This window comes from Fistularia commersonii, chromosome 5 (assembly GCF_037954325.1).
Source record: "Fistularia commersonii isolate RoL2024-O1a breed Wild chromosome 5, RoL_Fcom_v1.0, whole genome shotgun sequence".
Lineage (NCBI taxonomy): Eukaryota > Metazoa > Chordata > Actinopteri > Syngnathiformes > Fistulariidae > Fistularia > Fistularia commersonii.
Window position 1 is genome coordinate 4971117 of NC_141288.1, and position 27230 is coordinate 4998346.

The 27230-nt window shown below is 41.7% G+C and overlaps 3 protein-coding genes across 4 annotated transcripts; 1 reads left to right on the top strand and 2 right to left on the bottom strand.

Moving 5' to 3' along the window:
* Positions 1–1106: 1106 nt before the first annotated feature.
* On the bottom strand, positions 1107–5065 carry atp5f1c (ATP synthase F1 subunit gamma). Of its 2 annotated transcripts, XM_086146564.1 has the most exons (9): positions 4979–5065; positions 4417–4451; positions 3266–3397; positions 2972–3179; positions 2206–2349; positions 2070–2134; positions 1840–1995; positions 1616–1712; positions 1107–1247 (listed from the first exon to the last, which is right to left on the bottom strand). In XM_086146564.1, exons 1-9 carry the CDS (start codon positions 5017–5019, stop codon positions 1244–1246), a joined length of 882 nt encoding a protein of 293 aa, XP_086002690.1. In that variant the 5' UTR covers positions 5020–5065; the 3' UTR covers positions 1107–1243. The 2 variants fall into 2 exon arrangements, with proteins under 2 accessions (XP_086002690.1, XP_086002691.1); XM_086146565.1 differs by lacking the exon at positions 1107–1247 and having other exon boundaries at positions 1612–1712.
* Positions 5066–6091: 1026 nt separating this feature from the next.
* On the top strand, positions 6092–10489 carry kin (Kin17 DNA and RNA binding protein). The gene is made up of 12 exons (XM_086146573.1): positions 6092–6335; positions 6424–6518; positions 6617–6660; positions 7102–7224; positions 7556–7740; positions 7818–7866; positions 8359–8410; positions 8497–8617; positions 8786–8914; positions 9013–9112; positions 9250–9350; positions 10349–10489. The coding sequence occupies exons 1-12, from the start codon at positions 6222–6224 to the stop codon at positions 10406–10408; spliced, it is 1173 nt and encodes a 390-aa protein (XP_086002699.1). The 5' UTR covers positions 6092–6221; the 3' UTR covers positions 10409–10489.
* Positions 10490–10550: 61 nt separating this feature from the next.
* On the bottom strand, positions 10551–24312 carry itih2 (inter-alpha-trypsin inhibitor heavy chain 2). Its single transcript, XM_086146572.1, has 21 exons — positions 24132–24312; positions 22879–22911; positions 22593–22631; positions 21530–21702; positions 21245–21349; positions 21000–21162; positions 20529–20636; positions 19616–19744; positions 19414–19530; positions 18688–18856; positions 18469–18594; positions 18206–18387; positions 17005–17190; positions 16096–16235; positions 15115–15287; positions 14532–14684; positions 14338–14451; positions 13951–14149; positions 12413–12585; positions 11013–11124; positions 10551–10939 (listed from the first exon to the last, which is right to left on the bottom strand). Exons 1-21 carry the CDS (start codon positions 24225–24227, stop codon positions 10792–10794), a joined length of 2838 nt encoding a protein of 945 aa, XP_086002698.1. The 5' UTR covers positions 24228–24312; the 3' UTR covers positions 10551–10791.
* Between the last annotated feature and the right edge of the window lie 2918 nt (positions 24313–27230).

Below are 27230 nucleotides of genomic sequence, written 5' to 3' on the forward strand. Positions count from 1 at the left end.
CACACACACACATAGGGATACGCACCTGCGTACTCGCAGGGATGCTGACAGACGCGCCGCATTGGCTTTTCTTCACGTTTGTTTTCGGAACATCCGTTACTTTGCTTTCGTTTTAATCTTAAAAGAAGCGGAATAATTGAGGGGGGGGGGGAAAAAAATCCGAACCTGTTCTCCCTTCCTCCGAGCAGAAACAACTTTTTTTCCCGGCTCTAAATCACTTCCGGTCTCTCAGCTGCAGCTCGTTTACAGACCGACGCCATCATTTCTTATCTGATAGCGCCATCTAGTGGTCATGATGGGAACTGCGCCTCAGCGTCTCGCTCACCACGTCGGTCGCTGATTGGTGGAAAATTTGGAAACCTGTTTTCCGATCGAAAGTATATTATTTGCTTTTAATGATTTATTCCATCCACAAAAAGGATGTTTTTCATGGTTTATTGAATTTGATTACGTATACAAAGAAACTACTTTTAGACCCTTTAATGGGCTTTATTATTATGGTTTTATGGTTATTGGTTTGTGCACTGTATAGCGTGTGTAGCTATATTTTTTGTTGTTGTGAGTATAAAATATAGGGTTTCATAATATAGTAAACTCATAGCTCTGACCTGATACTACTTTCTTTATCTCACACACAGACACACTTCATCACTTCTAACTCATAACGTCATGACTGCTCACAGAGAAGAGCTTATTGAAATATTCTGATTGTTCTGCAAAATTAGACTGTTTTATTTCTATGTAAATTGTTTCTGTCATTATTGCAGTTTAATTAAAACTGAAAGTTAACCAGCGCTGGATTACTATGAAATAATCCCTGAAAATATTACATTATGAAATGGGAACTGATGACAACCACCTCTCAGATTCACTGGATACGACTATTTCGTTTATTTTTTATTTTCTTTAATGGTCCGTCCTCTGCAGTTAGACATCAGATACAGATAGATGTTTTAAATGACACGTCATCTCCACTTTCTGTTGAACAGCGTCGAAATACAAATGTAACTCAACTCCGAAGGAACAAAACTGAGCAGAAGCCACTCATCTTCATCTCGGACGGGAGGGATTTTACCAGTCCAGAGGGAGAGACGGAGCGACGGTTTCTCTGTAAGAGCTTTTATTTTTCTTTACACATTTTACAAACAGAAACGCAGACGTTTGTGGAGTCCGGACGACCACCGCCTGGAGAAGTGTGAAGAGCTATCGGCAGAGGAAGAGAAGGAGGAGGGTCCTTGCCCGTTTATCTGCAAAGGAAGAAATAAGAGAAATGAAGATTGGATGATTTCAGGAGCTGAAGGACTGGAGCTCAAAGGGCGTCTAGTCTATTTTAGCTTCAGAAGAAAAAGGTTCACACACTCCTACGCAGAAGTACACACACACACAGACTTCGAACTAACTGGAGGACTGACACCTCGCTGTCTACGACCTAACATTACCTCCTCCTCAGTTCCTGGGTTGAGCAGAGGATGAAGAGGAGCAGATTGTGTCAGAGCAGAATGAGCATTTATATAGAAATTTTGAGAGAAAAGGGATGTGGGTGAGTTGAGAAGAGGGAGGCGGGCATTGACGGAGCTGGAGGACTCAAATAAAGATGGAGGGGGCGGGGACTCACAGAGCGGCGGCGCCGGAGATGATCTCGATCAGTTCCTTGGTGATGACGGCCTGCCTGGTGCGGTTGAAGGTGAGGGTCAGCTTGTCGATCATCTCAGCTGAGGAGGAAGAGGAGGGAGCATCATACAGAGCTTCAAAACAACAAAATAGTCATCCCGAGAGGAACCGCTGTGATCCAAATGCTCTTCGGGATACCGAGAACTTGTGGGAAGACGTTGCGCTTACATGCGTTCTTGCTGGCGCTGTCCATGGCGGTCATCCTGGCGCTTTGCTCGCTGCAGGACGACTCCTTCAGGGCCAGGTAGAGGATGTTGACCAGGGTGAACTCCTGGTAGTTCCTCAACACGTCTGCGTCGATGTCGTCGTAGATGCCCATGTTCTCTGCATGGAGGGAAGGGGTGGGGTCAGCCTCGCTGTGTGTCACATGACTAAACCCGGCGTTAAAACAGCATTACCTGAGCCAGCCACAGTCTCTGTGGAAAACAGGGGCTTCTGGTCCGTCTTGTACGAGATGACGGACCTGTGGGAGGAACGTCGTGGTCAGTCTATGACGCACGCTCGCACACGCGCAAACACACACACGAGTGTTACCTAAATCTGTTGTAGATGACAGCACCCTGGTCAAACTCGTATCCAGAGTTGATCAGCTCGGTGGCGATGATGGAGGCATCGCCGAAGCTGGGGGGCTTGCGGCCCACCTCTTTGCAGTTCAGCATGATGTGCTTTCCATGGGTTCTGAGAAGGACCAGCGGAGGAACAGTAATGAGTACCAGCGGGCAGGGTGGGGGGCAAGCCAGCTGACACTGAGCGAGTTTGACCTTGGTGGTTACCTGTCAATGACCAAGCCAAATATAGAGATATCCAACCATTTCCTCGGTGATTACAACCACAGACGATTTGGTCTTCCAACTGACCCCCCCCCCCACACACACACACACACACACACAGACAAACAGACAGACCCTAGATGACTGTTTAGAACCTGGAATGAATGAACAAATACTTCCTTCAATTGTCTCACAATAGGGAAATTTCAAACTTGTAGCACCACAGTGCTACCTTCACTTATCCTGGGCTTTTTCAGTGAAAATTTGAAATTTCTAACCAATTCTGAGATTTCTCTCAACAAATCGTGTTTTTCTGACTGAACTGAGGTAAGCGGCATTCAATCAGTGCAGTGGAAGATTTATGTGAATTACAGCGACTTGGGTTTATCTCCATTTTGCCAGCGGGTGAGTGAGTGACAGAGCGAGAGTAAGGCAACAATTTGAGATTCTGGCAAGTTCAGGGTCAGGTCACAGTAACCTCGACTCTGAACCCATCTTTCATGAGGGGCGGGGGGAGTCAGGATCGCTACCTGTGCAGGAGGCCTCTCAGCTTGTCTCCCACGTTGATCACCATCACCTCCTTGCCGGCGCCGGTCAGGTTGGCGATCTCGCTTTTGATGGTCTTGGCCACGCCAGAGTGGATGGCGCCGCAAAGCCCACGGTCGGAGGTCACGCCGACAATCAGATGCTTGTTGGCCTTGTCCTCTGGCGCCTTCACCTCAGCTTTCTCGTACAGGGCTGGTTGGGGAAGAGGACAATAGAAACTTCAGTGTCTTTACCGTCACTGACCGGAGCTTACTGGTGGCGAAGATGCCGACACCTACACAGAGCGCCGGTGCCATAGATGCGGGCCGGCTTCAGCTGCCGCTCGGCCCGAGCATACTTGGCAGCAGCCACCATTTTCATGGACTTTGTGATTTTCTGGATGTTCTTGATGGACTTCAGCCGAATGGTGACTAAAGAAGAGAGGAGAGGAGCGAATGTTAAAGCATGAAATAAAAGGTGTTGACGTGACACCAGATAGACTGTCGCCGATTTAAAAACACAGATTAAATTCAAAACAAAAAATCTGGTTGTAAATTCAATGAACATGACTGACTTATTACAGAACTGAATTTACACAATTATCAGTTAAAACAATTTGAAAACAAATCTTGATTTTAATAGTATGATATTATATATAGAACTATCTCATAAATCAAAGTGACTTTGGATTGAAATTTTTGAAGAAAAAGGGGGACGTCAAGAGTAAATTACAGTTTAAATGAAAGGATGAGGTAGAAACTTAGACGGATAATCTATCTTTCAGACACAATACATTCCGATACTTTTTTTCAAATGTATAATATTGGTATGCTGGTTCGATTCTGTGTGGAGTTTCCTCCCACATTCCAAAAACATGCAGCAGGTCAAAAATTGGGAAAAAATTGCCCCGAAAGAGTGAATGGTTGTTTGCCTATATATGTGGCCCTGCAATTACCCCAATGACAACAGGGTTCTAACACCACCCGCAACACTAAGTGCAGGATAAGTGTCAGAAGATGGATGGATGGAACATTAGTATGCATAACCCACCAACATGACTTCATGCATTGAATGTTACAGATTCTAAAACCAAATATACTCAGCTAACATGCAACCAGTTTCAATAAACTCGAGTACTTCAGTCTCAACCACAATACCATGCAAAAATATGAATGACCCATTATAGTTAATTTGAACCTCTGTTATTGCAAATACTACATTAAATACATGCATAATACTTATTAATACAAATCTGTGCACAAAACACTGAGAAATTACTACTGCATTTGTAAAAGGTGTGTGTAAACCTGTAGTCACACATTAGGAAGCTATTAAGAACCGACAGTGTCTGAACTTTGCATCTTGTGGTGTTATTGTCGTGAGAATACACATGTCAACAGGTGTGTGTCCGTTTATGCATCTCGAGTGTGTGAAGATGTTTAGTACTCACTGTCCTTCAGAGTGGCCATGTTCCTGACCTGCCCACTGTGAACATAAGAGACACAGAGAGGAGCGCTCAGCTTTGTTTTGGTGCGAAAAACAACGCGAGATCCCTTTGTGCAAAACTACAACGGGAAGTGGCTTTGGAGCTCGAATTGGTGTCAGATTAGCATGACCTAGCCGTCCCTTTGACGACCGTTCGAACTTATAGCAGTGCATTATGACTAGCTAGCTAGCTAACCTACCCTAGCTAACGAAGCCTGAAGTTCACTTTCCAGTTAAACACATATCGCAGAGAATGTAAAGCGACGAGGGGCGTTTATGATGAGACGTTTTCATTTCATTTGCTGCTAAAATTCGCACAATGTCATATTATTTTAACCTGAGCTCCCAAACCGGGTGAACTGTCATTCATTAGCCACGGCCTCCAAGTTAGCACGTCCTTCATTTAGCTGCCACGTTTCCAAGCATTGGAAAAAAACCCTATTTGTATTTACAACGCCAAAATAAGCGGATAAAGAGGTGGATAGATTAATGCTTGTAAGAAAGTGATCTAATATTGCAGTTTTTACCATTGTGGGGAGAAAACCAACGCGCTGGTCCTGGCGAACATGGTTAGTCCTATGAAGGTCAGACACGCAGGACTGCGCAGGCGCCGGCTGAAAGCAAAATGGCTGAATGTTAGCTTCAGGTTAAGGAGAAAACGTCGGACGAAACAGCGCTAGATCCACAGCGACTCACTCATAATCTATTGATATCTTTTAAGCCTTAAAATACGCAAATTGGCCCACCATTATTGGCCCCAATATTCTTTCAATAGTTTAATAAGTATTTTCAATCAATATTGAATTTGGAAACTTCTTATTTTTTCCTTTTGTTTAATTTTATACAGATGATTACATACAAAATAATGTCGGTACATTTATGTGATCATCAATGATTTTGAAGTTTAAATAAAATGCCGAAAAATTGAAATTGCAATTTTTATTTTGTTCAGTTTACATCATACCTATTTCGCCCGCACATAAAAATTAAATGAGACATGTGGCCCGCCATCCAAAATAATTGCCCACCCTTGTATTGATGAGATGATGAGATGAGATGAGAACAACTTTATTAATCCCGAAGGAAATTGTTGTGCCAGAGTTTCAAGTAAAAAACATAACAGTAATAGATAATAGTAGAAAGGAGGAAGAATAAGAAATATAATGAAATATGAATTGTCTTAACTGTTAGCAGTAACTACAAAGATTGAAGATTCCCTGCAGCTGAGGGCAGAGGAATTAAAAAGTCTGATCGCCTCAGGTAGGAAAGACCTCCTGTGGCTGGTTATTAAGGTTTAACTTTCGTAAAAGCTTAGATCAGTCTGGACTTCAGACATAATATTCTTCCGTAGACAATTTATACACTTATATTTCTGTTTTGTTTTTTGATCGGGCTCCTAGCTTCTTAATACAATATATCTCTCGAAGTATGATACTGATTTCTTTTCATATCGACAAATAACGGATTAAACTCAAGTTATGCTACGTGTGTGTGTGTGTGTGTGTGTGTGCAGAAAGGATGCGTGTATCTAACTACCGAAGACAAAAAGTTTTTGTTTGTTTGTTTATACTTTTACGAGCTTTACAAAGACCCCGAATGCAGCATATGATCTCGCGATATTATGACGCAAACATCGGGAAACTATACATGTTAGCGGCGGAAATTCACACTGTGTAGCCGTTTATCGAAGCAAAAACATCTTTTCTTGTTATTTTTGTTTACTTTTTAACCTTTAGACGTGTCTTTTATTATCTACGGGGTCCGGCAGAAATGGGGAAAGCGGATTTTCTCTCACCGAAGGCGATAAGCAACCGGATAAAATCCAAAGGTCTCCAGAAGTTGCGGTGGTATTGCCAAATGTGTCAAAAACAATGCAGAGATGAGGCGAGTCGCTCGTTTTCAAGACTATTTTATAATTCATTTTCTGTTTTTGTTATGTTCTAAACCCATCGTCTGACTTTTTTGTCAACAGAACGGCTTTAAATGTCACTGCATGTCGGAATCGCATCAGAGGCAGCTGCTGCTTGCCTCCGAAAACCCAACCAAGTTTATGGACTTCTTCTCTAAGTGAGCTTCTTCCACATGGACCGAAAATGAAGATATTTAAAAGTAAAATAAACTTTTAAGATTCCAGTTCTGACTGCCTATTTTCTGTTTTCTTCCAGTGAGTTCAAGAGTGAGTTCCTGGAGCTGCTCAGTAGACGATTCGGTGAGTTTTGTTTTTATTTTCTAGCTAACATCTTGGCAAAGTTTGGGAATTTCACCATACTCGCCACTTAAACAAGCGCTTTTTAAAATGAAAACAAAGTGCAAATAAATAGAGTAAAATAGTGCTAATAGAAAAGACAAAGTGATACAAAGGCCTGAAAATGCACTTGAAACAAGTGGCTTGCTACGCTGAAGAGCAGAGATTGAGTTAAAGGATAAAGGAAATATTATAGATTAAAAAAAACAAATAACATACAACAGCGTAAGCCATAATTTGAAAAAAAAAATCCAATGTATACAGGAAAAGTATCAAGGAAAAACACATCGGTGTGCCAATACTGACAGGAGATGAAGTAAATAGTTTCTGTACTGTATTCATATGTCTGTGTGTGTGTGTGTGTGTGTGCGCGTGTGATGACACGATTTTCTTTTCACCTTTCAGGGACAAAGAGAGTTCACAACAACATCGTGTACAATGAGTACATCAGCAACCGCGAGCACATCCACATGAACTCCACGCGGTGGGAGACACTCACAGACTTCACCAAGTGGCTGGGCAGGCAAGGTCGGCCATCTCTCTCTCTCACACACACACACACACACACACATATTTTTTGCGAGTGGAAATGAAGCACCTGCAACTGAGACGTCAAAGGAAACTAGAAGGTTGAAGATAAATGTGTAAAGGTTAAAATGATGGATGATTTATGATGTGTTTTAAGAATTGGATTATTATTGCGAAATATAACCTGAAGAAAAATCTGTTTTTGAACTCAGCTGAAGAAAAAAAGAAAATGAAGACTTGAACATGATCTTTACCTGTCAGGTAAATGTCTAGAATCTTCACTTTAGTACAGACGAGCTTAACTCTGGCGCGCTCTCGACATGGCCGGCAGGTTATTGCAAAGTGGACGAGACGCCGAAAGGCTGGTACGTCCAGTACATCGACCGCGACCCGGAGACCATTCGGCGCCAGGAGGAGGCAGCGAGGAAGAAGAAGCACGACCTGGACGACGAGGAGCGCAGTGCCAAGTTCATCCAGGAGCAGGTCCGGCGGGGGCGCGACGGCAAGGACACGGATGTGAGTGGGAAAGCAGATGGAATCAAGCGCAATCGTCTTATTATCACTTTGTAACAGGCGCGTTTTCCCCACTGTAGGAAACCCCAGTCTACACTGAGCTGAAACGAGAGAGTGAAGAAGAAAAAGGTTTGTTTTATGGTTTTGTTTTTGTACATTTGCCGCAGATAGGAACTCTTAAAAGATTATCGTAAAATGTTGTACGGCCTCTTTCAACTTTGCGTCTACATAAGAATAAGAATAACTTTATTTATCCCGAAGGAAATTGTTGTGCCAGAGTTTCAAGTAAAACATAACAATAATAAATAATAGTAGGAAGGAGGGAGAATTAAGAAATAAAAATAAAACTATAAAGTGTCAAAGTCAAGGCTATAAAGTGTTTTAAGGTCTTAAAAAGTACAAAGATTTGAATATTCCCTTCGGCTGAAGGAAGAGGATGATACATGATATGCATGTTTGCATTTTTCAAAATAAAATGCAACGGGTGAATCACATGAAGCGAGTATTTAAAGTATCATGATTGACTGAATGAATAATTTGTCAGCTGTAACTTGTTTCTTTTTTTTTTTTTTTTTAAAGTGAGGATAAAAGTTGATGCCTCTCACTTGTGTTCTCTTACAGTGACGTTCAACCTTGGCGCCTCCTCATGCGTCGCCGGCCCGTCCAAACCGAGGTAGAGGAGCCCCGGCTGTGTGAAAATCTCTCCTGGATGTTTTTCTTTTTTGCCGTTTGGTCTGAACCACCTGGTGTCATTCTCAGCTCCATCCTGGGGGCGAGCGCCCTGAAAGCAGCGGCGCCCTCAACAAAGAGGAAGGATGCGTCGTCCGGCTCGGAGTCCCGGGAGAAGAAGAAGAAGTCGGCCCTGGAGGAGATCATTGAGGTGTAACAGGGGTGTTTTATTGAAATGTATCTATCAATTACGCGATCAATAATTGATCACGACATACATAATTCAGTCATAATTGGCAGCCTTGCTGCATGCGGCGCCGCGGCAACCATGGCGAAGTCTCACCCGAGTTTGTTTTTGTTTTTTTTTTGGGTCGGCCAGATGGAGGAGAAGAGGAGGAAGAAGCAGGAGCCGGTCCGGACCGACCACTGGCTACAGCCCAACATCGTTGTCAAAGTCGTCACCAAGAGGCTTGGGGAGAAGTATCACAAGAAGAAGGCCGTAATCTTGGTAACGGCTTTACTTAGACTCCCCGTCGCCATGCCGGTCGTGTTCACCAATGATGTTCATGGGTTTGGTTTTCCCTTCCTGTTTTTAATAACCTGCAGGAAGTGCGAGACAAATTCACCGCCGTGGTGAAGATGATCGACTCAGGAGACAAACTGAAACTGGACCAGGATCATGTGGAGACCGTGATACCCGCTCCCGGTAAATGCTGAACCCGCGGGGGCATAATAGCACTCGATGACTATTCCTATTACAAGTTTTTATTAAATATTCAAGATAGTACTGATTGCACGTGGTCGTACTTGTAAGAAAGCTGTTGTTTCCTGGCGACCCCACAGGGAAGCGGGTGATGATCCTGAACGGAGCCCACAGGGACACGGAGGCCGTGCTGGAGGGGATCAACGAGAAGAGCTTCTGCGCGACGCTAACTCTTGACTCTGTGAGTTTGCTTTTTTTTTTTCTTGTTGCTATGGTTACGAGAGCCCATCCAGGTCATAAACCTGATTGTGTTTGACTAACAGCTCGAAAAGAGAGGGAATAGTAGGCTCTCGAGATGAAACCCACTGGACCTTCTCTTCATTTAAGTTGGGGTCAGAGAGTTAGCGTAGCATAGAGAATGGTAGCCCAAAGAATGTGTTAGCATAGCTTGGTTGAAAGTCCTTGGATACACACTCCCACCACTGCACTCTCGGCTTCATACCGTCACCACGGCATCACGTCCAGTGCATCATGAAACTATAGGCCCTCTTTGCACTGTAGGACCTTTTTGCAGTTCCTAACCTTTTCAGGAACTCGACTGCCTCTGTCTTGCAATTGGACTCCAAAGGAACCAGGAACCATGGACCTCAGTTCCTAGACCTGTTCTATCTCCTACTCCGGGGGAGGGTCATTAATAGTTCCGTAGGAACTTGTGTCATAGGTGCTCAGTGATTGGTGGAACTCATAAGCCACACCAAATATCAGATACTTTTGTCACTGGATGGCTATTTTCTGGCAACAAAATGGTCAGAACCAATAAGAAATGAACCAATGAAGAGGTCTTGTGGCCTGCTATGTCACAGAGGGGTTTCCAGAACTTGCAGAGGAACATTTATATTTTGTAAACTGTAATGCGGTTACTGCCTGTGAGAATGCAAAATGAAAAAGTTCCCCCGGAAGAGGATAGTTCCTGGAACGGAATTCTAGCCATATAGTTCTTTGAACTGTTCTGTCCAAACGTGGGTAGTGACAAACAAATGCACTACTTTCCTGACAAAAAACCTTGAAAAAAAAAAAAAAAAAAAATCAGCTAAATAGGGTTTATTACTGAGATGAAAATGACCCAGAAGCAGCACAGACACAATGCCAATTCTAAGAAAATAAACCCATTCGCACATGAACTGACAAGTTGCCGACTTTTAAAACCGCCTAAACACATCTTTTTGGATTCGTCCTCAGGGTCCACAGAGGGGGAAGCGCGTGGAGGTGGCCTACGAGGACTTCTCCAAGCTGCCCTGAAACCAGAAGCAACCACCACAACCCCCAACCTAGACTCTACTGTGTCAGAGCTCTTTTTTTTTTCGTCCCCCTCCTCCTGGGCTTTACATACTCTTCCTCACTCCCTCCGACGAGGCGTCCGACAAACCGACCATTCAGTTCCTTTGTACATTGTTTTTCTTTTTCTTTTTTAATCGACACTCAGATTACGACAGAGACGTCTCAATTGTGTGAATAAATTTGAAAATAGAGCCTGGTGATTTTTTTTTTTAAGACACGTTATCGGAAGCTTTGAGGGGAGAAAAAAAAAAAAAAAAAAAAGTCCCAAACACAGCACAGTGTGTTTCAGGCATCACCGCGCCTCCGCCTCCCCTCCCTTTCGTGGAACAGCAGCAACCGCTGGGTCAGAGCGGCGGCAAGAAGCTGTTGAGGTGCGGGAGGATGTAGTCGCTGTAATGGCCGTCGATGAAGCCCTTTCCACTGTTGTGCACGAACCAACAGTAGACGTCCGAGCCGTGCTGCACGTCGCGCCTGTAGTCCTTCTGCCAGCCCCTGGATCAAAAACACGGAGGTTGAAGGAGGGAAAGTGGCGGCGACGGCAGGTGGAGCAGGAGGTCAACGGTACCTGGTGACCAGAAGCTTGTTGCCTTTCACCTCCATGGTGGCCTCCTTCTTCAGAGGGTCGGCTCCTTCATGGACGTCGTAAACACTGATTTGAGGCTCCGTGGTAAACTGCCCTATGAGTGGAGATCACACACACACACACACACATTTTCAGCATCCGGATTTTAAGGTTTCGGCGTCCTTTGAACATCAGGAGTCTGACATTTTTATTAAAAGACAATCAGTTACTGATATCAGACTAATATCGGCTCCCTTCAGGTGGCAAAGCCAATCTATTTAGTCCTGGTCTATGTTTACAAGCATTTTTTCATTACAAACATTTTAATATATTGAAATCTCAAGAAATCTACATTCTATTAATTGTTTGGAGGGGGAAATTTTTTTTTTTTTTTTTTTTTTTTTTTATTATAGGTTTGAGGGTTGAAAAGTTGCACTTCGCCCAGACTTGCCTGCGCTGTGCTGTAGGTATATTTTGTACGTAATTTTTTTTTTTTTTTCTCTAGATCTAAATAATCAACGTGAACCAATGATTCAGTGTTGGGCGTATCCAGGCATCCTGGAAACTCCTTAAAAAAATCAGCAAGACAAAAAATTTATCATGTAAAACCTCATGTTGTCCTGGAATATAATTAAAATTTTAGTCATCGCAGCTTCCTGAACAAGCTCCACAAAATGCTTGAAGTTATCAAACGGATCATGTGAGTGGATTTCAAGTCTTTTTCATGATAACAGTAAAAAAGAATCCAGTATTTCCTGAAGAGATCCCGAAGAACTACCTCAAGGACCGAACGAACGACAAGCTCCAGGTTTGATGTAATTGTGCAATGCACCATATGGCCTCTAGGTGGCAGCAGAAAGCTTATGATCCTCTTAAGGGCTGGTTCACGCTAAAACTATTGATCCATTGTCTTCTGCTTATCCTGCGTTCAGGGTCACGGGGGGATGCTGGGGCCTATCCCAGCGGTTATCGGGCGAAAGGCAGGCTGCACCCTCGACTGGTCGCCAGTCAATCGCAGGGCCACATTTACAGACAAACAACCCTTCACTCGTTTGAAACCCATGCAGACAAGGGGAAAACATGCAAACTCCACACCGAAAGGTTCCCTTGTCGGAATCGAACCAGGGTCCTTCGGGTTGTGAGGCCCGAACACCAACCACTGCTGCCCCCACTACAGTTATTTTATATTTAATTAAGTACCAAAAAAACAACATCACCAATTTGATCATACTCACTATACAGATGAAATTTTTCATCCAGAAATGTATTTTCTTAATGAGTATCTAATTCAAGTCACCTGAATAATGATGTCGTTGTTGTTTCCCCTGCAAGGATGACTTTTCATATAAACTGTATTAGAGTGTGTGTCTTTCCCGAGGGCGCTTCGGCAGGCGGGGATGTACCTATGAGCCCGTGGACCCGGGGAGAATACTGGTTGTCGTTGGGGAGGTAAATGCCCAGGAAGTCAACGTTGATGGGGTGTTTCTTCCAGACGCGGTGGAGCAGGACCGCCACTCGGATGCTGCCGTTTACAGTAACGGTCAGGTGGGAGTCCTTGAGGATGGCGACCCGCACCCTGAACCAGACAACAAACAAAACACCACGGCTTTAGATCAGGGGTTGGCAAACTGCGGCCCGCGGGCCACATCCGGCCTGCTGGTCTTTTGAATCCGGCCCCAAAAGATCAGTACAGAATTCATACTTGAGCTGAATGATTGGATCAATGAATGTGGGAGCTCAAACAGGAGATTATTTCATTTTTGGAGCTACTTGAGAATTTTCCTGAGCTGAATGACCAGTGTGCCGTGTTCAGAGTTAGTGCAGCAAGACGAGCGAGTGACAGTGATAAGGATGGACAAAAGGAAAAAAAGAAAAGACGGTGAACTCGAGGCAAAACAGTAAAAGCTATCTTTCATTTTGGATCCACTTTCATCCGGGATGCGACGGCATCCGCCCGCTGTGCTTGGTGTGTGGTGAGAAGCTATCCAATAGCGCCACGGTGCCAAGCAAGCTAAAACGCCATCTGCAAACGAAACATCCCTCAGTTCAAAACCAGCCGATGGGCTATTTTGTGCGCTTACGTACAAACAATAAGAAACGGGCAATTTTTTGGGAGGAAAAACCACAAAGGTAAACAAGAGAGCCCTAAAAGCTAGCTACCTTGTTGTCGAACTCGTAGCTAAATCAAAAAGGTCCCACACTGTGGCAGAAACATGAATACTGCCAGCTTGTAAAGCTTGACCAAGAGCTTCGTGTGTGTCTTTCTACCATTACTGCCAGGATATCCATTTTGTTTCCATCCAAACAGTCCCAGGTTTCACACTGAGTATGAATACATCAAAAACTATATTATTAACCATATGTATTATATGTACTGTGTTAGAGTGTAACTTTGGATAATTTTGGTTGGTGGTGTGCCCCAGGATTTTGTAAATGTAAAAAATGTGCCGCGGCTCAAAAAAGGTTGAAAATAGCCTTTACTGTGAACATACTGACACACATGAATGAGCTGGACATGAAGCTACAAGGGAAAAACTGGTTTGGTCCATGAAATGCGAGCAAACGCAAGAGCCTTTAAAACCCAGCTGGTTTTATCTTCCGAGCAAATGTCAGATGAGTCTAATATGTACCATTTACAAATGCGTTTTTACATTTTTTTAAATTTTTTTTTATATGGAGTGTCAAATTTTAAAAGTCAATGTGGCCCCCGAGCCAAAAAGTTTGCCCACCCCTGCTTTAGACGCTTTAGAAGGAAGAGGAGGATGAAATCCTGCTGGTTAAAATATAGCGGCAGAAGCACTGGCTAAGTTTGTATGTACTATTTAACATATTCGGTACAAATATTTAACTCATTACCTGAGGACATCTGTTAATTCAACATCCAAAAATATGAATTTAACATCGGATCGACCGATCTGTGATAGCGTAATTAATTGGTTACCGGTTCAGCGTGAGTTCAGCCGTGGCCGCCCAGGTCAAGGTGCGGTTGCTCCCGCCGTCGCTCACGGCGATGGCATCGGTACCGACGGTCACGGCAACCCCCTCGGGCTGGTAGTAGATGGAGATGACGCCGAAGTAGGTGCTGAATTTGCCTTCGCGCGGTCGCTTGGAGGCGATCAGCTGCCCGTTCACCACCACGCCTTCATCGACGCCCGAGGAGGAGGAAGAGGAGGAGAAACACTATCAACCAGTCAGTTAGTTTTTACATGACGTCACTTTACGCAAAACGTCGGTTATTTTCAGTGAATTTTCCCATATTGTGATGAGGAAAACTAAACGGGTGTAAACCGTTCCGGTGGGACCGTGGAATGCGGAGGCGGCCTCGTACCCGCTCCGGGGTCCGACACCAGGTTGAGAATGTGGCCAGGTTTGGAGTCGATGTTGAAGCAGACGTCCATGTTGGTCGAAGGCAGGTGGATGATGAAGTGAGGGTCGTTGTCCACTGAGGGAGAAATAAACAATTTTTTATTTATCTTTTTTTTCTTAAGATTTGAGGGTGCACTTGCGGAGGGAGGGGGTTACCTAGGTTGACCTTCTCGGGGAGGGCCCACTCCTCTGGGCCTTTGGCCACGTGGCTCGGCGGAGGCATGGTGGTCATCTGGACCCACGGCGGCGGCTGGTAGACGACCCTCACCGGGCTCAGAGGTGCAGAGGAGCCGCCACCCAACCCTGCGCCTGGAGACAGCACACATTAATTCATCAGTGATAATAACAGCAATAAAAAAATGAATAATGATAATAATAGCAATAATAATCAGAATAAACAACAGGTAATTCATAAATATTATTAATAATTATATCAAAAGGACAATAAATAATCATACCAAAGGATGAGTTAGCCAGATCTTTTAATTTAAACAACACAAATAATAATGATGATATTAATGATTTTAATAATAATGAGATTGATAGACAGACAGATAAATAGATAGCATAAATTAGCCTGACTTATTAATTTAATTTACAAGAATAACAACAAATACGTACCAAATTGATTATAATATTCAGATTATACCGGGGCAAAAAATGCGATTGTTTTGGAATGACAACAGATGTGTGTGAACGCAGCGGTGTGTGTGTATGTGTGTTTCCCCGACACACACACCTGAGCAGCAGCCGTTCTTGCTGTCCCTGGGCGAGCCGGCCAGCAGTCTCTCTGTGCCGTCCTCACTCTCCACCAGCAGGGCGGTGAGCGGCGTGACAAACTGGTGGTCCAACGACAGCGACAGGATGCGCTGCGTGATCTTCCTCTTCTTGACTGCTGTTGGCGCCAGGGACCTGCCGCCATCACACAGTTCACTCTTTATACAGGTATGTAATCAGAATCGCTTTATTCGCCATGTCATTTTACATGACGAATAATAAGTCATAATAATATTTCTAAAACAATTGAAAAAAATAATGAAAAACAATAGTTTTAGAGGACATAATTTGTCATGCTGAGCTCATGATAGTGATGCTATTTTTTTTTATTTTTTAATTTTAGTAATTTCTTGATTATTTTTATCTATTCATTTCTAGATTTTAGTTAGTTGTTAAATTACAGATTATTTTCTGATAAATTTAATTTCGGTATGTTTGTTTACTAATAATAATACTAATTTCAATCACCGTTGCTCCTGCTACTCATACTAGTTATCCAGCCATCCATCCATGGAAAAAAAAAAAATATATATATATATAAATATATATATATTGGTATGATTTGGTAAACAGTGCTAAACAGTGCTAAATAGACATCATGTCACAGGCATTAAATAAATTAAGTGAAAATAAATTAAGAGTGAATTAATTTTATTCACTTTTTATTTCATTTTACCTTATTTTATCTTATTTTTTACGGCAAAATAAGGATGTCTGTCGTATTTCCAGGAGGATAAAATGAGGCGATTCATTTGGTATTGTTTCTTTATTCAATTATTTCATTTAATTCCAGAGACATGGACAATTTTTTTCTTTTGTGATAAATTAACATTGATGTGTTTGGCGCATAATATTAATGATAATAATTTCATTTCATTTTCATTTCATTTCATTGTAGTATAAGAAAAAAGATGGATGGATGGATACCTTTGACGCCCCTCACCTCTCACTGATCAGCTGCTTGATGGTGATATACGCCCACAGCTGCCTGGCGAAGCCGGTGAAGGAGTGCTGCTGCTTGGCCAGCTCCTCGTCCAGCTTCGACATCTCCACCTCCTTCTGGAAGGTGAAGTCCAGACTGGCCTGCGGGATGGGAACAGGAAGCCCCAGGGGTTTGGGGTGGAGGGGGTGGGGGGCGTCTCAGGTATACACTTCATACAACCATTTTGACTTTGCAAACCTCATTGTAAAATAAGCACATTTAAAAGCAGCCCGACTTGTCATTATTCGGACACGTCCAATAAGGTGCGAGTGTTGTATCTTCTTCAAGTCGCTGTGGTTACGTCGTCAGTCAAGCATCCCGTTTGTAGTTTTTATAAAGAGCTGATCAATTACTGATATCGGACCAATACCGGCTCCCTTCAGCTGACGTGGGTGGTGGGGCCAATCGATCTCTGTGTTTACATGCTATTTCTGATTACATCAAAACATTTTATTGTCATATTTCTTAGGAAATGTACTTTTTATTAATTGCTTGGAGGGTGAAAAAAAACATTTTGTTTTTTTTATTAATAAAATAATTAATTATTAATCTAATAATATGAGCTTGAAGGTTGAGGAAAAAACACAAACAGAAATAACAATTTCTAAAAATATTGCACTTCGCGAAGACTTGCCTGCGCTTTGCCAAAGGTATATTTTGCATTTTTTGAAATTATATTTTGTATATTACATGTAGTTATTTTATTCCTCCCTTTTTTGCAGCTGAAACTACTTGTTCTCTAAATCATGTCAACAATCAAAGTGAACCTTTTTTTTTTTTACCCACCAAAAAAAAAAAGGTAAAAATGAACATAGTGGGTGTATTGCTGAACATATTTTTTTATGGATGGCACGTGTGTGTGTTACTCACAGCAGAGGCGGTGGTGAGGCTGGTCAGTGTGTCGCTGTCGGTCGGCAGCACCTTCCCGGCCACCACCAACTCGGAGCCGCCGAAATACTTGTCGAAGCGGTTCTGGGTGATGTCGGACACCGACTCCTCGGGGAATTGGATGGCGATCCTCCTCAGCAGGGGAGAGGATACCTGGCTGTAAAAATTCTGCGGGAGGACGACGAGGAGGAGGATCATGAAAAGGATTTTCACAAGACCAAAAGACTTGCTGACAAAAGATGCTGCATCTGTTTAAGATAAGATGGTCGTTAATTAATCCCCGTAGGAGAAATTTGTTTGTCACAGCAGCGCGACAATGGCAATATCAATAAATATGAATATAAATGTAAAAAGAAGAGATCATTAGCAGGACCAAGACGAGAACAAGGATAGGAACAGATAACAGAATGACGACAAGGGTTAAAAAATAAACAGAATCACAACAGCAAGGATAAAAATAGATAACAGAAGTTTGCATTCTTCTGCATTATTGCAGATTATTACTTAGTAATGCTGTGTATCTAATAAGTATTCAGTGTCATAATGCATAATTACATGACTTTTACGTAGTCATAACTATATAATAAGTTCCTTTTCAATTGTAATAACTATATAATTATATTTGTATTTGGTCGACGTAACTAAGTATTTAGTGGTAATTGAATTACCGTAATTTCCAGCTGCAGACACCTGCAGATTATAGGCAGGTGCAGCCTATATATGTACACATATATGTATTTACTTATTTTTAGCTAATGCGGTTCAATAGTCCAGAAATAATGGTAGTTTTCAATCATCATAACTCTACTGCTGCCTTGTATTCAGAACTTGGAACTATAATATTCAATGAGTATGATGTACTCATAAATGCACTGGCATAGAAGCATTCAGTCGTCATACTTGTGTCATATCATAAGCATTCACATGCTGTGAATGTATAAATAAAGTTTTCCTCGTACATAATTGCATAATTACACCAGTAATCAATAGTAAAAACAAACCTATGATCGCATTGGTATTCAGTAGTCATGATAACATAATTACTCAGTTGTCATAACTGCAATATAACACAAGTGTTAGGTGGTGGTAAATGTCGTAACTGTGTTCCTGGTCTCCTCCTGGTCACAGTAGCAGAAGTGATGCTGTTATCTGATTGGCTGAGAGGGGAATCAGCTGGCCTTACCCGCAGCTGCTCGGCGGCGTCGTGGTTGGCGTAGATGCGCTGGGCGATGCCCCTGTTCTCCGTGGCGATGCGCTCCAGGAAGTCGTAGTCCACGTCGTAGCCGATGCCCAGCGAGAAAAGAGAAAACTCCTCCCTCATCACCCGCTTCACGTTCTTCTGGATGGTGCTGAGTTTGATCTCCCCTGAAGAGGAGAAGTAGGAGGAGGAGGAGGTGTCAGGCCCAACGATGGCGTGAGGATCCGGACTAGGCGAGCAGGTCTTACCCACAGTGGGGTCACCGTCGGAGACGAGGATGATCATGGAGACGGATCGGGCGTTGATGAGGCCCTGATGGGAGGCCCTCGTCAGAATCTGCACCGCTTTCATCAGCGCCTCGTTGATGTTGGTGCCTGGGGTCGAAGGTTGAAAACGCATCAAACCAGCCCGAATCTCAGAATCTCTCCATATTTTATCCCCCTTCGCCCCCGATCTGCCGGTCCCACCTCCCATCGGTCGGATGCTCTGCACGTATCTCTTGGCGTCGGCGACCTGCAGTGAGGAGGCCGACATCAGCTCCTCGCTCCAGCAGCGCACATTGTGGTTGAAATCGATGATGCTGAATTGATCCTCTAGAGTCAGGTCGTCCAGGATGGCCTGCATTGCTTCCACCGTCTTCGGGGGCACAGAGAGCGGTCGGAGAAACAATATTATTATTATTATTATTATTATTATTATTATTATTATTATTATTGATTTTGAGATGAGATGAGAAAAACTTTATTCATCCCGAAGGAAATTGTTGTGCCAGAGTTTCAAGCAAAAAACATAACAGTAATAGATAATAGTAGGAAGGCTAATAAGAAATACAATAAAATATAAATAAAATATAAATTGTCAAGGTTAAGGCTATCAAGTGTTTTAACCCTCATATTATGTTAAGGGTCAATTTGACCCATTTCACCCATTGACCCAATGGGTCAAATGGACTCTTAACATAATATGAGGGTTAAGGTCTTAAGTACAAATTAAGGAGTACATTTTTATTAATTTATTTCCAGGTTTTTCAGTGCATTTTTAAATGTAGCTCAATGCATTTTCTGAAATATATATTTTTTTTTCTTAAAGCTTTATTTATTTTTATTCTTCTATTTTATAAATCGAACATGTCATAGTAATGCCTTTATGTTTCTTTCGATGCCATGGGGTCAAAGGTCAAACACAGCACCCACCTGCTTCATCTTCACCCCCCACATGGATCCGCTGACGTCGATGACGAAGACGATGTTTTTGGGCAGGGGCGTCAGGTTGGTCGGGGCAAAGAATAGGACAAAGTGCCCGTCGGAGACCTGCAGGTGGAAGCGTGAAAATCTACTGGCGCGACCTTTGACCCGAACCCCGACCCCCCCCGCCACCACACCAACACCCGCGTACCTGCAGCTCTGCGGCACTGCTGTCCCGCTTCACATCGTAGCGCACGGCGAGGACGCCGTCGATGGCGCTGCCGCTGCAGTTCTCACAAGACCTCTGCTGCTGCAGGCTGGGCTTGAAGGAAATGTGGGCCTGTGGGGAGAACGAAGAAGAGGACGAGGAGGTGAGATGAAGAGGGCGAAAAAGCACAAGCATTCAGGACATGGCGCTTTTTTATATGTCACAATTTCTACTTTATTACATAGATATTACACCATTAGCTATTAGCTAAATAGATAATTAGATTGATAACAAGTTAGCAATCTAGATAGATAACTAGCTAGCTGGATGGCTCTCTATCTATCCATTTATTTAGATACATGGATAGATAAATAGCTAAATGACTAGCTATCCAGCTATCTAGATTTGTTATAGTAGGAGGAGGAGTAGTTCTATAACTATTGAATCTAGATAGCTATCTAAATAGATAACTATCTAGAAACCTAGATAGAGAACTAGCTAGCCATCTTGCTAGCTAGTTATCTATCTATTTTAATAATGTCAAAAATAATAATGATTGTGTTGCTACTTTTATATTAGACCTGCACCTCAAGGGACTTTGAATAAAAAGAAATACAAAAAAAAACATTAAAAAAAGTTAAATCCATGATAATTTACATGAATAATATATCTATATAGACATACATACACATACATACATACATACAGGTATACACACACACACACATCATATGGAACTATATACTTGAAACTATATGCATATATATTCAAGTAAAAATCCACTTCATACTTAAAGAACAGCATGACATGAAGTCTAAAGTAGACAAAAGATTTGAACAGAAACATTATTTTTTTCAGTGTCAATGAGAAATAAAAGCTTTGAACCAAAGGAAGCATTAGATAAGGGGGTCTTCACCTTGTCCCCGGTGGAGGTCACCGTGATCAGCTTGTTGAACTTCTCCCCCAGCTTGCTAGGCGTCTCCACCGCGGCGATGCCGTTCGGCTCATAGATGTAGATGTCCACCTGAGGACGGGGTTTCAAAGAAACCAAGATTGGCGTTGAATGGATGAATACATTAGCAACGACGACAAGCAAAGGAAATGGATATTAGCAAGGAAAACAAATGACACTGAATGAAAAAATTATCTTTTGTATAATTTACGATTCTGAATGTTAGAGCGAAAAGCTTGGTTCTTAAAGACGATTCATCTCCTTCTGGTTCCAAAAAAAAAGTTACAAATGGTTTTTGCATGTTACATGTTACAAATGAAGTTGACACTAACACAAAATAAGCATTAACATGTTAGTCCACCTTGAGATTCAAGGCAGTGAAGATGCTATCAATTCTAGCCAACTGTGACTTTTTATTTGTTTTGTCTGTTTCACCTGGAGCTGCGGGACCAGTCTGCCAGGCTGCAGGTAGAGCAACAGCTCATAGAAGCCCAGTTTGCGGCTGAGCATCTCCTGGTAGTTCAGCTCAAACTCGATATTGCTGCCCGATGGAACGTGGACCTCCGTCTTGAACGTTTCCATGTCCTGAGAGTTGGCCCTGCGAGACCACACGCACGGACAAACACCTCAGTTTCTATGACAACATTGCAGTGCAAGCCGGGTGTGAACATTCACTGTACCTGACGATGCCAGCCGCCTTGCCCTGGGCCCGGGCCTGAGCATACAAGTTCCGCGCCACCGTCTTCTCCTTCACTGAGCCCATGAACGTAATGCCGTTGACATTCCTGTCACGTTACCAATAAATGTTAGCCAGAAGTTTGAATTGTATTATACACACAAGATGATAAAAGCTGGTAATCTGCGCTTCCTCTGCACAGGAAAAGCTTTTATTCTGAAGGTAAATCTTCACTAGCTTTTTATTTGCACGTCCCAGGTTTAATCCTGAATCATTACTCTCGGCTCACATGGTGAAGTTGGTGATGAAGGCCCGTTTGGGGATCTGGACGTTGAATCCGACACTCTGGGCCTTGGAGCCCGAGTTGGTGACGGAGCTGCGGACGGTGGTCTGAGCAAAGCGGGATGTGATGCGACTCTCCACCTTGTAGCTCTTGACGGTGATGTCATCGCCCCGGATGGCCTGGAAGGGGAAACCACCTCACAGAATATTTTTTTTTTTTTTTTTTTCCATGGATGGATGGCTGGATAACTAGTATAAGTAGCAGGAGCAACAGTGATTAAAATTAGTATTATTATTAGTAAACAAACATACCAAAATTAAGTTTATCAGAAAATAATCTATAATTTAACAACTACCTAAAATCTAGAAATGAATAGATAAAAATAATCAAGAAATTACTAAAATTAAAAAAAAAAAATTGCATCCCTATTATGACCCCAGCATGACAAATTATGTCCACTAAAACTATTGTTTTTTATTATTTTTCTCAAATAATTATTTTAGAAATATTATTATGAATTAAAACTCCTGGTGATAGCGGTATCGATAGATTTTATAAAAAATTACGGATGACAAATAATATTAGGAGCAAAATATTAGTAAATATGAAATAAAAGAAAGAAGTTAAAGAAGCAGAAAACTACCAGGAAAAAAGTTACTGTGTGTACAGAAGAGAAAAAACAGGCAACCAAACTAATTTGGTTTGCAGCTCACAAATTTCCCCTTCGGAATCGATAAAGTATTAATTCAAATCCAAAAATCCGACGGACAGAGATAAATAAATAAAAACATAGATAAACAAGTACAACACTGTAACCATGGAGAAAATTGGGTGCCAGAGGGTCATTTCAATGTAACATTTTCTAAGAACCTCCAGAAGACGGGTTTCCTTTTGCCGGTGAAGGACGGCGAGGGCGGGTGCAAGGCGGCCGGCGCGAGGGAAGGAAAAAGGAGTCGACGACCTGCCGGTCACGAGGATCCTCTCCAAACAGCGGCTCATCGACCGGCAGATAAAAGCTCACCTATGACACAGCGGGGTCACGCCAGCTAGCCGGTGTGGGGGGGCCTACCTCAAAATCTTCCTGCTCCTCACTCGTCAATACGGCCCTCTGCAACACACACAAAAGCACGCACCCACGCACACACACACACACACACACACCGTGTCGGTCAGTCAGGGAGGAAGCCTCGAGCTTGTTTTTGTCAAATCAGTAGCTACTTCCACTGATCGATGGGTCGTTGCAACATGGTTAAGGAAAAGGAGCCATGCTTGGCGCTCAGCGTTTAAACTGAATGTTGAAAGAAATAATTTCAAATTGAAAATAAATTGAAAAAAAAAAAAGAAGCAGGTCTCACCTTGTGTCTCTCCCGATGGTCCTGCAGACGGGGCTGCAAACAGAAATCATTTCAGTGTATTATTATCATTAATATTATTATCAATATTATGATTATTATTGAGCAGGACTGAGATGTTTTTCTCCCATCTTGGGTAAAAAGCGGCTCAAACTAACTCTTGTCAGTTTTATTTGCACTCTTTTCAAAGATCAGCAGGTTAAAAAAGGCCAATTGATTAAATGCTTTTCAAAACTAAATGAAAAAAATAAAATAAAAAGTCCAATGTGTGCAAGAGACAGAAGCAACAATGAGCAGATGCAATGTGAAAAGGGTTAAAGGTAGATTAAAAAAAAAATAATTTTAATGTTTTTGGACCAATGTCAGAGCTCTGGCTTAAATTGAAATTAAATAAATTGATCAGAGTGAAAAAAAAGACAAATTCCCCTCACTCTCAATGCAATAACAAATAACTTTTGTATTCTATTTGTCAAAAATCACAAGGTTACATAAAACTTAAACGCTAAAAACTCTTAACTTTGGCTTCTTTTAATTCCTGCCTTTATTGTTTCAATAATAATGTCTCATTTTCGCTGTTTGAATGATTTCCGTCCATTATTATCCTTTTATTTGAAGATCTGGACGCTCTCGAGGCGGCTCGTGCGGTTGAATGCGAAGTATATGTATTATGTGATGCTTAACAGTGATTGACAGCTAGGCCTCGGAGTGTAATCTTTCATTTAAAAAAAGTTTCACTTGTAATATTTATATTCCATTATTGATTTAAATCAACTGATTTTGACTGAAGGCTTTAAGCTGCGGTCAATTTGGGAATTTGTTCACTGTCCGTGTCTTTTTTCAGGTTAAAGTCAGATACATAGGTGTCCGTGTGTATGTGTATAATGTAAAAAGAGAATTGAGAAAATTGGGTATTTGCAAAAAAATTGAAATTATCATAAAAAAACACCCCAAAATAATGGGAAAAAGTAAAAACAACAAAATGGTATAATTGACTGAAAAATAATTCCATTTTCTTTTCAAATCAGTAAACTTTTTTTGTTAAATCCCCCAAAAATATACACTTGCTGAGTTGTTAAATTAAATTTGAAAAAATTTGAAAAAAAAAAAAAAAATCAAAGATATAAGCTGTGAAAAAACTTTCTTAAATTATTATTAAACCAGTAAAAACAAAACCTAGGTGTGAGTGCTAATGCTCTCCTCGGGAAAATTAAAAACTGGAAGGAACCCGGGTCTTCTGACCGGCGCCACCGACTCACCGCCTCCTCCTCCCATTCGCCGTCGACCACAAACTCGATGCAGCTGCCTCGCTCCACCGCGGCCAGCAGCAGCAGAAGCAGCCTCAGAAGCTCCATGTTCCCCGGGCCTGCAAGAACCTCACGGCAGCACAATCTGACACAAACACACACAACAAACACGCACGAGGCCCACCAATCGCTCCGCCCCGATGCACGGGGGGGAACCGAAGGTTAAAATCCACCATTGGACTGGCCGGTCAATATTTGTTGTGTTCGGTGGAACTCGGAGGGGAGAGGGAAACTTTGAAACTTGACCCCATGGACAGGCTGATGGGTAAATGCAGTTCTGTCACATGTGCTGGCACACACACACACACACACACACACACACGCGCACGCCGTTTTAAATCCTAAGCATCAAATTCGGGGTCGCTATCTGACCGATGTGATGAAAAGTCCCACCCACTTTCATTGTAACGACGTAGACGCTTGTTTGTTGGTGTCTTTCCCAATCAATCAAAAGGACTGATTATTTTCGATGACACTTTGACCCCAGAGGGGTTTTCTTAAAAGATGTAATTCTCCACCACGATCACTAGATGGCAACAGAGCAGAACTAATTCCCAACAGGAGCGCCAGGGAGGCAGGAATTCAAGTATTCAAGACTTATTGTCCTTAAAGAGTGCGACAAAATTTAGAAATAGCAGCTCTCAGCGGAATTAAAAACAGACACAAACAACCTTATAAGGCAGGACAAAACACAACAATAGCAGCATCTCTGGGTTAGAGATGTAAAAGACAAAATATTACAAAAAATATGAATGACATCTAGAAGATGAATAGATAAATATCCAGAGAGAAAAATAATTAAAAAAAAAAACAAAGAAGTAAACAGTGGAAAAAATTAGGCAAAATAAGGAACTATGATGAAAAATCCCATTTAGGAAAAAATAAGACAAATAAACTGATATTCCTGATTAAAATAAAGACAGAAAATACAGCCAATATAGATTCACCTAAATGAAAAAAAATGATGTGAATAAAGAAAATATCACCTGAAAATGAATTCTAAACAAATCAAAAATTGGCAAAAAAAACAACCAAAAAATTTGCAATATGAATAAAACATTTATTGAAATATATTTAAACATGAAAATATGTAACAAAGGTAAAAAGGTACAAAAGGTAAAAAAAGAAAACAAAAAAAAACAACACTTAAAAAAAACAGTTTCAACTGAAAAAAAAAACAAAATGAGTGGCAGCCCAGTCTTATCTTTTTTTAGAGACATAGTGCCTTCAAGTGCACCCCTTGAAGCCCTTAGTTGATCCAAGCGCTGATGGGGTTTTTCCACTGAGTCTGCGGTCTGGTTTTCCTTTTCTAAAATGCCGACATGTACCTTCATCTCAGCAGTAAGAAAAGACAAAACAACCATCAGGCCAAAAAAAATCAAAACAAGACAAAATTTCTTTTTTTTCTCCAAAACAATACTGCCACTTGAAAAAGAACAATCAAAGCTCAATAAAAATATTTAAATCTGTTTGAATATAAAATTAACTAGTTCCTTTCTGTGGAGAACGAGCAAAGCTTTAGTTTGGAGAGGGACTGCCTGCCATCTAGTGGTCAAAATAGGAACTATCTACTTCAAGTGTAGCTGTTTTAGTCGGAAATCTTGAAATTAAGGTTGTCAAAAAAAACTTCACTCAAATTAAAACATAAACAACTTTTTTTCTGCTGTTTCTGAAGAAGAAAAAAGATCCAGAGTCCTTAAAACAGCAAGAATTATTTTGAGCTTAAACTTCTGTTGTGTTTATTACAAAAAAAAATTCTTATTATTCTATTCTTATTATTTCAATGATATTTTTGCATCATTTTGCTTGTGAGAAATGCATATTTTGAATCAATTTATCCTAAATTTCTCTGATTTAAAGTTTCTTCCTGCTTTTATTGCAACTTAAAGCAAATTGTTCAATGACTTGCTTGAGGAGCTTGAAATATTTTCTTTGTCATTTTAATGTTTTTTCTTTTACCACAATCAGGAGACATCTTTTGAGATTAATTCTGTTTTCTAAAAGGAAAAAAAAAGTCACACTTCTCCTTTCAGTTTTTCCCCTCAGGGGTCGCCACAGTGAATCAACCTCCATCTAATCCAGGGGTGGGCAAACTACGGCCCACGGGCCACATCTGGCCCGTTGGTTTTTAGAATCCGGCCTGCCAAAGAACAGTACAGAATTCATACTTGATGTGAATGACTGAATGATAGGATCAATGAATGTGAGAGCTCAAACAGGAGATTATTTCATTTTTGGAGCTACTTGAGAACACTTGAGAATTTTCCTGAGCTGGATGACACAGATTAGCTTTGTGATTTAGCCTTTACTGTAGACATACTGACACACATGAATGAGCTGGATGTGAAGCTACAAGGAAAAAACTGGTTTGTGCATAAAATGCAAGCAAACGTCAGAGCCTTCAAGACCAAGCTGGTTTTATTTTCAAAGCAAATGTCAAGTGAGTCTGATATGTACTGTTAAACAACGTGTTTTTTATTTTTTTGTATCATAAGGTGTGCTGACCTGCCCTGTCAAATTTTAAAAGCCAATGGGGCCCCTGAGCCAAAAAGTTTGCCCACCCCTGATCTAACCCGATTCTCTGTATCCTCCTCTCTCACACCAACTACCTTCATATCCTCTCTTACTACGTCCAATAAAGTTATACATTATTCAGAACAGCGGGGGTCCGTGCCCATCTTTTGCCGTGAGCTGAAAACATACCTCTTCACCAAGCACTAACTTCTAATCACACTTAGCCCCAACCCCAAAACTGCCCAAAAAAAAAAAAAAAGAATGATGAAATGAATGTATATGGTTCTGAGATGGCTACTTGCTTGAGCGGTCACTTCTTACTTCCGACTACAGGTACTTCAGATCTTTGGTGAGTGAATTCCACTTCTAGTAAGTCGCTTTGGATAAAAGCGTCTGCCAAATCACTATAATGTAATGTACTTCAAAATTGCATTTGAGAAAAAGTGTGTAGAATAAAATTTTTTGAATTATTAAATAAAAAAGTAGTACTTTATTAAATAATTAAGACTATGGAAAAATAGTATAATAATACACCGC

What these genes read in the sequence shown, in the direction of transcription:
- kin (XM_086146573.1), top strand. Translation starts at nt 6,222, where the DNA reads ATGGGGAAAGCGGATTTTCTCTCACCGAAGGCGATAAGCAACCGGATA. An exon ending in GCCGGCCCGTCCAAACCGAG is followed by an intron (nt 8,411 to 8,496) that starts GTAGAGGAGCCC and finishes TGTCATTCTCAG; the next exon opens with CTCCATCCTGGGGGCGAGCG. An exon ending in CCCTGGAGGAGATCATTGAG is followed by an intron (nt 8,618 to 8,785) that starts GTGTAACAGGGG and finishes TGGGTCGGCCAG; the next exon opens with ATGGAGGAGAAGAGGAGGAA.
- itih2 (XM_086146572.1), bottom strand. Translation starts at nt 24,227, where the DNA reads ATGGAGCTTCTGAGGCTGCTTCTGCTGCTGCTGGCCGCGGTGGAGCGA. An exon ending in GCAGTGCCGCAGAGCTGCAG is followed by an intron (nt 19,531 to 19,615) that starts GTACGCGGGTGT and finishes TTCCACCTGCAG; the next exon opens with GTCTCCGACGGGCACTTTGT. An exon ending in GGGGGGTGAAGATGAAGCAG is followed by an intron (nt 18,857 to 19,413) that starts GTGGGTGCTGTG and finishes GTGCCCCCGAAG; the next exon opens with ACGGTGGAAGCAATGCAGGC.
- atp5f1c (XM_086146564.1), bottom strand. Translation starts at nt 5,019, where the DNA reads ATGTTCGCCAGGACCAGCGCGTTGGTTTTCTCCCCACAATG. An exon ending in CTGAGAGGCCTCCTGCACAG is followed by an intron (nt 2,350 to 2,971) that starts GTAGCGATCCTG and finishes GGTCCTTCTCAG; the next exon opens with AACCCATGGAAAGCACATCA. An exon ending in GTCATCTACAACAGATTTAG is followed by an intron (nt 2,135 to 2,205) that starts GTAACACTCGTG and finishes TTCCTCCCACAG; the next exon opens with GTCCGTCATCTCGTACAAGA.